This window comes from Erinaceus europaeus, chromosome 10 (genome assembly GCF_950295315.1).
Source record: "Erinaceus europaeus chromosome 10, mEriEur2.1, whole genome shotgun sequence".
Taxonomy (NCBI): Eukaryota; Metazoa; Chordata; class Mammalia; order Eulipotyphla; family Erinaceidae; genus Erinaceus; species Erinaceus europaeus.
The window spans coordinates 12,653,718-12,666,943 of NC_080171.1; the positions used below are offsets into that span (position 1 = coordinate 12,653,718).

Here is a 13,226-nt window from a genome sequence, read left to right on the forward strand (position 1 = left end):
CACACACACACACACTCACACACACTCACACACACACACACACACACTCACACACACACACTCACACTCACACACTCACACACACACACACACACTCACACACACACACACACTCACACACACACACACACACTCACACACACACACACACACACACACTCACACACACACACACTCACACACTCACACACACACACTCACACACACACACACTCACACACTCACACACACACACTCACACACACACTCACACACACTCACACACTCACACACACACACACTCACACACACACACTCACACACACACACACTCACACACACACACACACACACTCACACACACACACTCACACACACACACTCACACTCACACACTCACACACACACACACTCACACACACACACACACTCACACACACACACACACTCACACACACACACACTCACACACACACACACTCACACACACACACTCACACACACACACACACTCACACACACACACTCACACACACACACACTCACACACTCACACACACACACACACACACTCACACACACACACTCACACACACACACACTCACACACACACTCACACACTCACACACACACACTCACACACACACACACACACTCACACACACACACACTCACACACACACACACTCACACACACACACACACTCACACACACACACACTCACACACTCACACACACACACACACTCACACACACACACTCACACACACACACTCACACACACACACACTCACACACACACAGACACACACACAGACACACACACACACACACTCACACACACACTCACACACACACACACACACTCACACACACACACTCACACACACACACTCACACACACACATTCACACACACACACACTCACACACACTCACACACACACACTCACACACACACACACACTCACACACACACACTCACACACACACACACACACACACACTCACACACACTCACACACACACACTCACACACACACACACATTCACACACACACACACTCACACACTCACACACACACACTCACACACACACACTCACACACACACACACTCACACACACACAGACACACACACAGACACACACACACACACACTCACACACACACACACTCACACACACACACACACTCACACACACTCACACACACACACACACACACACACAGAGGATGGGGGACAGAATAGCGACAAAGCTTCCTTCTGCGCAGTGCAGGTCAGACTCATACCTGAGCCACACACGTGGCAAGGCAGCGACTGACTACTCAGGTGGGCTACTTTGCAGACCCAGATGGCCTTCCTTCTTTAAGCTCCGGTTTTCTCTCGTCTAAAACGTGGACCCCACAGAGTACCACTCAGGCTAGTGACCTTCTAGACTGAGACGCTGTCCTTCTGAGCACTGTGCAGTGTGTCTGGTGTGTAGCAAGCTGATGCAGCAGGCTCCCCTACCCCAGACCCTGCACCCTGCACCCTGCGGTGCCTGCCACAGTGCCTGCTGGCCTTTGAGCCCTGGTCCTAGTAGCTGCTTTTTCTCCGACATTCACTCACAGACCTTTACTGGGTCTCAGTGAGGGTTGAGACCCCTGGGACAGGGGATTGCAGGAGACTGGGGATTTGAAACCAGACTCCTTGAATACAATTAAGTGGCTTTCTTCTCCCACTCTCTGGGGTCTGCCTGAAAAAGCCACATCTATGAAGAGGTACCACCAGGGGCAAGGACCCTACAGAGACCCACCTGGAGGGCAGAGATAGCTCAGAGGGTCGTTGGGAACGGTGGTGGGGGAGGAAGAGCAGCACTTATCTTGGGGTGAGGGGAGCAGTGACGGTGCCATAAGGCTTACAGACTTGGCGGTAAGCACTAGAGCACAGTGTCTCAGAAGTCTGTGTGCACGGGAATGACCTGGGGTCTTGTCACCATGTCAGGAGCCCTACTCACTGGTTCTGACTCTCTCTCTCGCCCTCCTGACACAGACCTTGGGGGCTGCATTCTGGGGACGGGCACGGGGTCGGGACAATGGCTGGCCACTCACCGGCATCGTGATCCCACGGTCTCCTTTGGCGCCCTTGAGGCCGTTCAGTCCTGGGCGACCCTGAAACCCACAAGAGATGCCCCATAAGCCCACTGCCCACAGGCCGGCCTGGCCTGTGTGTCCTTCCCCACATCCTGCCACCTACAGGTCGTCCTGGGAGGCCAAATTCTCCTTTGTGTCCTGGTGGTCCCTTGGGCCCCTAAAAGCAAAAACAAACACCAGACTAGACAAGAATGAACCCAGAGCAAACACCAGACTAGACAAGAATGAACCCAGAGCAAACCGATGGGATTTACGGTGAACAACACTTAGACACTTTCCCCATATTTGGGAGCTACTCTCTTCCCTGATCCAACTTTCTAGTCCTTTTTCCAACTATGACACCATCTTCCCAGACAATAACTTGGGTCCAGTTTCAAAGGCTCCATAGGCATTTCAGTTCTGGATAATGGAAGGTTCTAGCAATAATGCTCAGCATCTTGCATGCTTTCCACTCCCTCCCCAGCACGGGGTGTCGGCTAGAAGATGAGCATGGCCTCCAGTGGTAGACGGCAGAGTCACAGGATGCAGGAATCCTGGGTCTCCAAGTCACTGCTGAGAGGAGATGCCCAGCTAGGAGCGGCTCAGTGCGCACAGGAAGAGTGATGCGGGAAACGCTGTTGTATCAACCCGCCGAGATTTTAATTCAGTTTCAGTGGGTCTGCCCTAATACACACATACTATCTGCTACATCCTTTTTCTCGTCACTGTTTATATTTCACAATCTTACTTAATTTAATCCAAGTGTGATAAACACTACAAGCTCCAGATCAGACCCAGCCGAGACACACCCTAGGCTCTTTTTCCCCTTCCTTCCTTCCTTCCTTCCTTCCTTCCTTCCTTCCTTCCTTCCTTTTTTTTTTTTAACCAAAGCACTGATCAGCTCTGGTTTATAGTGGTGCTGGAGATGGAACCTGGGACTTTGGAGCCCCAGGCATGAGAATCTCTTTGCATAACCATTATGCTATCTACTCATCTACCCCCCCCCAACACACCCTGGTTTATTTACCATTGGTCCTGGGGCTCCATGCATTCCAGGTTCACCCTAAAATAGGGAGAGATAGCCTTGTCATCCAGAGAATTGCCAGCAGTAAAGGAAGCCGACACAACACACCCATGCAGACAGGCCACTTCAGGTCCAGTAGTACAATTACCTTTTTCCCCCTTAGACTTTCCAGAGGAAAATTTCCCGTCAAGATGGTGCCTGGCTCTCCCTTCTCTCCCTGCAATTCAGAGAACAACCCTAGAGTGAAATTGGGTCTTTCCCTCACCCGCTGACCCACAGACCCACAGACCCACTGGACCACTCAGTCTGGCTGTTAGCATGTTTTCTTGCCTTGTCCCCCCACACCCCAGCTCCACTGCTCCAAAATGAAGAATGTTAAAATCGTCTCCCAAGTGACTGTCATCTGGGCCATTCCATCCACACACCAGCAGTTAGGCTTGAAGTCATAGACCACAGTCCTCTACCTCTCTCCAGTTCTCCCACGGCTGAAAAACCAGCATTCTCACCCCAACCCTCTAGGAGGCCGTCCCCCCAAGACCTCCGTTACCTCTTATTCTAAGACACCCTTCCCGGAAACTCTGGATCCTAATACATTTTTGGTGGCTTGCCTTTCCAAAGACTTGAGATCTGTTCCCACCAAGAACCTTTATTTATTCTTATTCAAAATACTACAAGTTGGGAAATCGATGAAAGTATGAAAGCTAGAGGTCTCTCTTAACACAGGGGTCTTGCATCTCCATGTGGAACTTTGTCTCCAGACTCCAGGTTCCTGTGCAAACACTTAACTCATCAGGAAAAGTGGTCTCAAATGTTGGTGACATTGACATAGGTGGGCAGATTGATGATAGGAATACAGGATTCTTCTCTTCTCTGAATCCTGCCCTGAGCAGAGTCCTCTAGTATCCAGGAAGACTTCCCAGAAAACATCTAGTCAGTGTTAAGACCAGGAAGAGGAACCTTCTACTGGTGTATCATTCTGAGACCTTGGCTCAACTTCAGTGCTGGTTCCTGGGGGTGGGTGGGGGTGGCACTGTACCCGACAGAACCTCCTTTCAACAGAGTCAGAGAAGCCAAGACAGTGGTGCCAAAGCGGGCACACCAGTCTCTTCTCTCCACCCTCCTAAGCCCACAGCTGGTATCGGGGGTCTTACCGCTTTACTGGTGAGAAAATGTAGTCCTGAGCGCGCCCGCGGCAAGAAGAAGCAAGCACAGAGGCATTAAAGGCAAAGCGAGAGAAAGTGCATTAGCTGGGCTGGCCAGAGCAGAACTGCCTGGGTGCCCATGCCAGTTTTTAAGATAGCAAGGGGTTGGGTCCCTCTAGATCCTTCTGATCTTGCTACACAGTAAGCAGGATGCTCACTGCAAGAGCTGTTCTTGGTTGACCAGGAATCTCTCAAGTTAGAGCTGCCTTGGCCTTAACCCAGTGTGGGACTATGAGAAAGCTTGGTAGAGCTTAGAGGAGCGCTCCCATCCCTGGATGGAGGTCTGGAAAGACACCCCACTTGTTAGCCTCTCTCCTTATAGAGATGAGCCAAGAGGGGAAAGTCTCCCAGACTCAGTTTCTCCTTGTTAGTCTCTCAAGCTCACAGAAAGCCTACAGGCCTCTCACACTTAGTGCCCCCTGCTAGCAGGCCAAATGGCTGCCTGCTTTAGGGTTCACTCAAAGTTCACACATCCACTTCACCTTTTGATCATAAAGGAGAACACACTCTATCACACACCCCGCCCCAACCAATACCAGGCAGTGAGACCCCATATTCTATTTCCTTGTTTCCTTTGATATCTGTGATTTACATCAAGTTTTGTTTTTCTTTTCTCTACCTCACTTTACTGGTTTAACCCCTATGCTTCTCTCAAATACCTTTGGATAATTAACTTGCCTGCATCATGGAGACTGATCATTTTGACCTTTATGTATCTCATCAGTTCTTGTCATACCAGCCCCCTACCATGGGGGCAAGCTGACCTTTAAGAAACCTGTAATTTCTGACATATGTGAAAAATGTTCTTTGTTTAACTCAGTATAAAGACCTGTACTCTTCTCCAAATAAACGAATGTTCGTACCAGAATGTTCCCTGATGCCTCTTTCTAAGTCACACAGCCTCTAGAGCTGGTGGAGGGTTGGAGGCTTACCCCCTGGTTGGAGCCACTCCATGTGAGCCCCAGCACCCCATCTCTTTATTTTTTCATTTTTTATGTTTTGCCTCCAGGATTGTTGCTGGGGCTCCGTGCCTGCACTACAAATTCACTGCTCCTGGTGGCCTTTTTTTTTTTTATTGGATAGGACAGAGAGAATTTGGGAGGGGAGGAGGAGATAAAGAAGGAGAGAGATACCTGCAGACCTGCTTCACTGCTTGTAAAGTGTCCCCACAGCTGGTAGAGCTAGGGGGCTCAAACCCGGATCCTTGAGCAGGTCCTTGCACTTAGTACTATGTGCGCTTAACCGGGTGCACCACTGCCCAGTGCAGTGTCCTTTACCCCATCTCTAGAAGCTCATGGCAGCAAAAATGTCCCAAGACATCATCCAATGTGGTGTCAAGCATAGATCCCTTTGCCCCATACACTGAACCTTACAGCCCCTGCGATTGTGGTCCAACACTCACTGGGCTTCTCCCCTCCTTGGAGCCAGTGGGAATGGTCATAGGCATCAGGAAAGAGAAAAGGCTAATGTTTCCTTCATTTAGAAATACCCCGATCCTCACCGCCAACCCTTGACAAACCTTTGTGAAGGTGAACAGCCACAATGCACTCCCACTGACTATGCACAGACCTCCATTATTGGTAGTACCCTGCTTTCTAGGGACCTTTCCTATGTCTGCTCTTTATATTTCAGCTCAATGCCTACATCAGGACCCTGGCTAGACAACTCTAGGGTGAGATACAGAGTATATAAATGGACAGATGAATACATCAATCCAATCCAGAGTCTCTGTGATCCGTTTGTGAGTCCCACTCTCCAGCTAGGACATTAATCCTAAGAGGCAAATGGGGAAGTGTATAAAGGTCGGCTCAGGGCTAGGATGAAAATTAACATCTCCATGAAGGTGGGTCATGACCCACCTTCCTCAGGGAAGAACCTGGAGATCACGAAAGACAGCCAGCCACTGGGGTTTTTTTTTTGTTTTGTTTTTGGCATGGTGAGAGTGGTCTTGGATTAGGCGGTGGAGAGGATTACACCACCAAATAACTATGGTAAAAGTCACTAAATTTTTAAAAGTAGAGAGGTGGACTTTTTTTATGGGCTATTTAACAAACAAAACAAAACCAAAAAAACAGGTTAATAGATTTTGTTACTTTCCACCAAGTTGAGACATTTATCCAGTCCACAGTATGGCCCTATTCCCCGTTCAGAGGCCTTGTTACCTCTTACCTGGTCTCCTTTTAGTCCTGGAAATCCAGGGAGGCCGGTGTCACCTTTTGGTCCTCTAGGACCCTGGAAGGAAACATTAGAGAGTGTTGTGTGTTTTTTTTTCAAGTTAAAATGCTTTAACCAATGGAAATGTTTTTTGTTTTAAACAAAATTAAGACGGCCATTCCCCCAGTAGATGGACATCACAATTAGTCATGATACTTTCAGTTGTTTCCGTGGCCTAGAAATTGTGGTCTGGCAGAGAGAAGACAGCATAGAAAATTTAGGAGACTGAGAAGCCCTGGACGTCTTTGAATGGTGGTTTCACTGCTCACAGAGCCTGGGCCAGCTACCTGGGCTCTTTCCACCAGCTCTCGAGGCCTCCTGCTGTTCTCCTTGACCACTCATCTTCCATGAACTCACCATCCCCTCTGGCTTCTCTTGGTCTGAAAAGCCAACCCCCTCAGCTCCCCACCTCCCAGCTCACCTCCTAACACCAGCAGTGAGCCTCTCCCTTCACCCTGTCTGTGCTCTCCACTGCTCCTGCACTTCAGCAGTACTGCTCCTCCCTGCAGGCTTGCCTTTCTTTTAATTTTTAAAAAATTTTTATTTATTATTGGGTAGAAACAGAGGGAAATTGAAAGGGTGGAACATAATGAGAGAGAGACTGAGAGACACCTGCAGAACTGCTTTACCACTTGTAAAGCTTCCAGTCTGCACGTGGGGACCAGGGACTTGAACCCGGGTCCTTGTGCACTGTAGTGTTGTAGTTGTGCCACCACCTGCCACCCCCCCCCCTTGCAGGACTGCCTTTCTATCTCTTTGTATGGCCGCATTCTGCACACCCACTCCAAGGTGACCTCTTCTCCACACCGAAAGACATTTGAAATCTGTGACAAAAATTCACAGAGCCAGATGTCTGCCCTCTCAAAAGTTTCAGCTCTTCATTGCTATTCAGCTTTTCACAAATTCTTCTCTGGTCTTCTGACTTCAGGGTGACTTTCTCACGGGAGCAGAGGCTTTCAAATAATGATTATTGCTTTAGCATCATTTTTTTTTTTTCGTGGTGAAATTCTTCCCATTCCTTTTATGTTTTTTGCTTTATCAAGGACAGCCTTAAATAAAAACCCACGAAATAAAATGTGGTAACTGGAGTGTGCTTACTGCAGGTCAAGAGCCTGAACTCTGCTCGGCTCTCTGAGTTCTCCCTACAGCGGCTCCAGAGGTTTTTCTAAGGAGCCGGGGGCTCCCTCAGTAACAGAGTCACTCGGTTTGAGGCTGGGACTCACAAGGTCTGGTCTCTGATTTTTCTAACCAAAAGATCTTCTCCAAGACTGACACTCCCTCATCTTCATCTCCTTCCCCTTGCCCTCCTCCTCTTTCTCCTTTGCCTCTTCCTCCTCCTTTTTTCAAGAAGTGACTTTATTTGGAAAAACTGAATACCAATGACAACACAAATTAAAATAAAGTCCTGGGAGTCCAGCGGTAGCGCAGCGGGTTAAGCGCACGGTGCGAAGCATAAGGACAGGCCTAAGGATCCTGGTCCCAGTTGCAGCCCCCGGCTCCCCACCTGCAGGGGAGTCCCTTCACAGGCGGTGAAGCAGGTCTACAGGTGTCTGTCTTTCTCTCCCCCTCTCTGTCTTCCGCTCCTCTCTCCATTTCTCTCTGTCCTATCCAACAACAACAATAAAAACAACAAGGGTAACAAAAGGGAAAATAAATATTAAAAAATTAAAAAAGAAAATAAAGTCCTGTTGAGGCACAATGAATATTTCTATCATCTGAGAACCAAAGCCAAGGCAACACAAGGTGACAGAGTGGCGGCACAGGTCCACGCTCTTGACTGGAGACCAGCTCTGAGTAGGTTTCTTGCAGGTGCTTCTTGAAGGCAGGGGGGTTCTCCCAGAGCTGTGCAGTATGTGTGCTGAACGGGCGGTGGGTGTTGGGCTCTGCCAGCAGGCTCTGCATGGAGAGCAGGAGGGTCCTGGCATCATGCAGGACGGACCAGTGTGCAAGCTGTGCAGGCAGATGTTGCCCTGTGTGTGCACACTGGGGTGGTAGCAGGCTGTGAGAAACTTGACTGTGGGGGCCTGGTTAGGGCAGCCCCCAGGGACCTCCAGGCCTTCATGGGGGGGTGCCAGCTGCTCCCTGGATGGTGCTCACACACTTGAGCTGGTGTCTGCTTCAGTGAAAGCAGAAATTCTCCTCTTTCTTCTAATATCTAGCTAGTACTGCTACAGGTGTCATAGGATGTGATAATTTAATCAAGTGTGAAAAGGGGGCAGGTGGTGGCGCACATAGTACTAAGTGCAAGGACTCAAGCGAGGACTCGGGTTCAAGCCCCCGCTCCCCACCTGCAGCAGGGACACTTCATGAGAGGGAAAGCAGGTCTGCAGGTGTTTCCATCTTCCTCCCTCCTTTTCTTTTTATGTATTTATTTATTTTCCCTTTTGTTGCCCTTGTTTTTTTGTTGTTGTTGTTGTAGTTATTAATTTCATCATTGTTGGATAGGACAGAGAGAAATGGAGAGAGGAGGGGAAGACAGAGAGGGGGAGAGAAAGACAGACACCTGCAGACCTGCTTCACCGCCTGTGAAGCCACTCCCCTGCAGGTGGGGAGCCAGGGGATCGAACCGGGATCCTTATGTGGGTCCTTGTGCTTTGCTTATGGCACCTGCGCTTAACCTGCTGCACTACCGCCCGGCTCCCTCTCTGCCCTATTCTATTTCTCCTCCCCTCTCAATTTCTCTCTGTCCTATCAAGTAAAATAAAAAAAAAATGGGGAAAATAGCAGCCAGCTCATGCTTCTGTAGTGCTGGCACCGACCTCCAGTGACTAGAGGCAAAACAAAAGAGGACAATGTGAAAAGATCAGGGAGGCTGTGTATGTGAACTCTCTTTTCAGCCACCAGGTTTCAGATGCCAGCACAATGCCAACCCGACTTCTCTGGACAGATGAAGCCACCAATGTGTCCTGGAGGCTCCGCTTCCCCAGAGCCCCACCCTACTAGGGAAAGAGAGAGGCAGACTGGAGTATGGACCAGTCAACGCCCGTGTTCAGTGCAGAAGCACAGAAGCCAGACCTTCCACCTTCTGCATCCCACAATGACCCTGGGTCCATGCTCCCAGAGGCTTAAAGAATAGGAAAGCTATCAGGGGAGGGGATGGGATACAGAGCTCTGGTGGGGGGAATTGTGTGGAGTTGCACCTCTCTTATCCTATGGTTTTGTTAATGTCTCCTTTTATAAATAAATAAATAAATAGAAAAGAAAAAAGATGGCGCTCGATGTTGGTCATGCAGATGGAGGGGAAGGTGGCAGAACAGGAGCATAGACACAGGTCTCAGGTGGAAGACTGTAGACTTACTGGGAATCCTGGCAGCCCGGGCATGCCGTCTGGTCCCTGCGATATACCAAAGACAAAGCAGTTAGGAGCAGCTTTCCAGAGATCTCTGCAATGCCATCCCACACCTTAGGGTCCCATTCCCAACCGGAACCTTGCAAAGGCTTCAATTCAGCACGTTCCCAAATAATGAGGCTCAAGATTCACTGTGCAGAAGAGGCTGGGGGCTGCAGAGGGGGGAACTGTGCAGATCCTCACAGGTAGTGAGTGAGAGAGTCCAAAACAATGCACAGGCACCAAGGACCCCAGCATCCCAAGCCAGGACTCCCTTGCTTAGACTATCACACCACCTTTCCAGGAAATCACTCTGCATTAGAAGCTTCTGGAGACAAAAATGCAGTGTTCAGTACCTCAACAGATAACCACCACTGAAGGGTGGGCCCAGGGGAGGAGCTGGCTGTCTGTGGGTATGAAGCAGGGTGTGGTAGTGAGATCCAGCTCTGTTCCCTCAGTGGGAATGATGGGCTATTTCTTTTGCATATACATTTTTTAATTTTTTTAAACTAATGACTTAATGATTTACAAGATTATAATAGGCTCCACCATCAAAGTTCTGTGTCCCAACCCCCTCAATGATAAACACCGTTGTTCTGAAGGTTACTTTTTCTTATTTATTTTATTTATTTGCAAGTTCATCCGTTGCAATTCCTTATTCCACATATGAGTGAAACTAACTGGTAACTGTCTTTCCCTTAAAAGATGAGCTATTTGGAAAGGTCCTAGACACAAAGTCCAAGTCTCCTTTTCCAGACATCCTGTCGGGCAACCCCCCTGCTCCATGCTGCATTGCTGACACTGTGGTCTATTTGCATAATCGCTGTTTTGCCTGAGACCCGCCCGCCTGCAGAGTATTGGTTAATCCCACTGGTTAGAACCTTCGCAACAGCTGCTATGGAAGCTTACTACCTTTGGGCTCTTTTCTCCACCCCCTCTCCTAGCCATTTCCTTTTCCCACTTGCCACTTCCGGTTAAAGATATATATATATATGTGTTGTCTCTGATCAATAAAGGCATTACATTGAGTTCCCGCTCCGCCACGAGTCCCTGGATCCTCTCTCTCTCCCCCATGAAGCTAGCCCGGCATTTGTATCTGATCAATAAAAGCACTGCATTGCCTTTATTGATCAGAGTTCCTCGTCTCTCTCTCTCTCTCTCTCTGGTGAAGCTAGCCCGGCAACATCTCAGATACATAGCTATGAAAGGCGGACAAGGACTCGGCAGAATACACATACATGTGAGTGCGTACATGATAGTAATATATTTCCCAATATAATATATATATATATATATTTGAGTGGCAAAGCATCATGAGAGCTGATAGGAGGACAGTAGTGCTAAATCCTCAGTTGTGGGCTATCCGCATTTGGCTTCAGTGTCAATAGTTTGGAAAGAACCAAGACTCACTGTGAATGGACTTTTGCTTGTTAGTGAGCTTGCTTTTTGGGTTCTATTATGGGGGTGTTTGGGGGCATGGTTTCAGTAGAAACCGAGGCAAGCAAGGCCCAGAGGACAGAACAGACAGTCTGCCAATAGAGACCGCTCAGCAGGGGAAACTGGAGCCCGGGGAGCCTCCTGGGATTTATTAGAAGTCTTGGGGATTTGGGGGATTTCCCTCTAGACTTCCAGCAAAGTCCACACAGGAACTTCACCGGGGTGGGAGCTGAGGTGAAGCTCACTGGAGACTGCAGGGGTGGGTGTTCCCAGAAGGCATCTGAGTCCTGGATAGGCTTAGAAGACTCCACAGCTTTGGCAGTGTAAGCCCCAGGCTCAGGCGGGTGTCAGGAGAATAGCACAGTCTGCAGACAACTCTTAACACTTATCCTCTCTCTTACAAGCCGCCCAGGGGCTGGTGAGATGGCATCAATGAATAACAGAGATGGGGCAGACACTCCCAGGGCTCTGCGTCTGGCTCTTCTCTCCCCCAGAGACTGAAAGAAGCCATAGAGTTTCTTTCCACAGGCTGCTCCAGGAGACTCCCTTTCTCTTAGGTCTGGCTGGTCTTGTTTTTTAATATTTATTTATTTATTTATTACCTTTTGGTGCCCTTGTTGTAGTTATTATTGTTGTTATTGATGTCGTCATTGTTGGATAGGACTGAGAGAAATGATGAGAGGAGGGGAAGACAGAGAGGAGGAGAGAAAGATAAGACACCTGCAGACCTGCTTCACCGCTTGGGAAGTGACTCCCCTGCAGGTGGGGAGCCGGGGCTCAAACCAGGATCCTTACGTAGGTCCTTACGCTTTGCGCCATGTGCGCTTAAGCCGCTGCGCTACCGCCCGACTCCCAGGTCTGACTATTCTAATGGGCTGATTTTATGGACTTGCAGAAATTAAATAGCATTTTTAGAAATATGTGAATGGGGTGGGGGGGGCGGGTTATGCACCTGGTTAAGCACACATATCACCACATGGAAGGACCTGGGTTCGAGTCCTGGCTCCCCACTTTCAGGGGGACCTTTGCAGTGGTCAAGCAGTACTGCAGGTGTCTCTTTATCTCTCTCCCTCGCTATCTCCCTCTACTCTCTCAGAATGTCTTAGTCCGATCAAATAAAGTGAAAGCAAAAGAAGTGAACAATAGCCGGGGGGGTGGGGGAGTAAGTGCAGAATCTAACCCCTAAAATCACAGTCCAAACTCCTGAAAACAAGATGTGGATCTTTCTTTTTTTTTTTTTTTTAATATTTTATTTTAATTTATTCCCTTTTGTTGCCCTTGTTGTTTCATTGTTGTAGTTATTATTGTCGTCGTCGTTGGATAGGACAGAGAGAAATGGAGAGAGGAGGGGAAGACAGAGAGGGGGAGAGAAAGACAGACACCTGCAGACCTGCTTCACCGCCTGTGAAGCAACTCCCCTGCAGGTGGGGAGCCGGGGTTCGAACCGGGAGATGTGGATCTTTCTTTCTGGGTGGAAACACATACTCTATTTTCTACCTGAGGAAGATGGGTCCTGAAATTGGGGCAGTTTGGAATGTTCCAACTCATGACCACTGAATGTGAGCTCAGATCTACAGGGATGCACACAGGCTCCTAAGCTGAATATGGGCCCCAGATCAGGTCAAATCGATGGGAGTTACAGTCAATGATATGTATATATCTTTCTCATATTTGGGAGCTACTCTCTCCCCTGATGCAGCTTTCTGGTCCTTTTTCCAGCCATGACATCATCTCCCCAGACAATAACTTGGATCCACCTGCATATCAGATGTCAGGCTCAGAAAAAAAAAAAAAAAAAACTAGGATAGTCACGGGCTTTTTGGAATATAACTAAAATAGGACTACTAACTATCTACAAAATGGAGACCCCCCCCCCCCCAATCTTCATCTGCACTATTCCACCAGCTGGATCATGATTAGTCAACT

The 13,226-nt window shown here is 48.8% G+C and overlaps 1 protein-coding gene across 1 annotated transcript in view; it reads right to left on the bottom strand.

Moving 5' to 3' along the window:
• COL15A1 (collagen type XV alpha 1 chain) overlaps positions 1-13,226 on the bottom strand; it is a 140,160-nt gene that overhangs the window by 25,496 nt on the left and 101,438 nt on the right. The window contains exons 22-27 of the mRNA XM_060199107.1: positions 9,834-9,869; positions 6,491-6,553; positions 3,268-3,336; positions 3,123-3,158; positions 2,220-2,273; positions 2,075-2,134 (exon numbers count right to left, since the gene is read on the bottom strand). Of these exons, the coding sequence (XP_060055090.1) occupies positions 2,075-2,134; positions 2,220-2,273; positions 3,123-3,158; positions 3,268-3,336; positions 6,491-6,553; positions 9,834-9,869 (318 nt within the window). The remainder of the gene's footprint in view (positions 1-2,074; positions 2,135-2,219; positions 2,274-3,122; positions 3,159-3,267; positions 3,337-6,490; positions 6,554-9,833; positions 9,870-13,226) is intronic.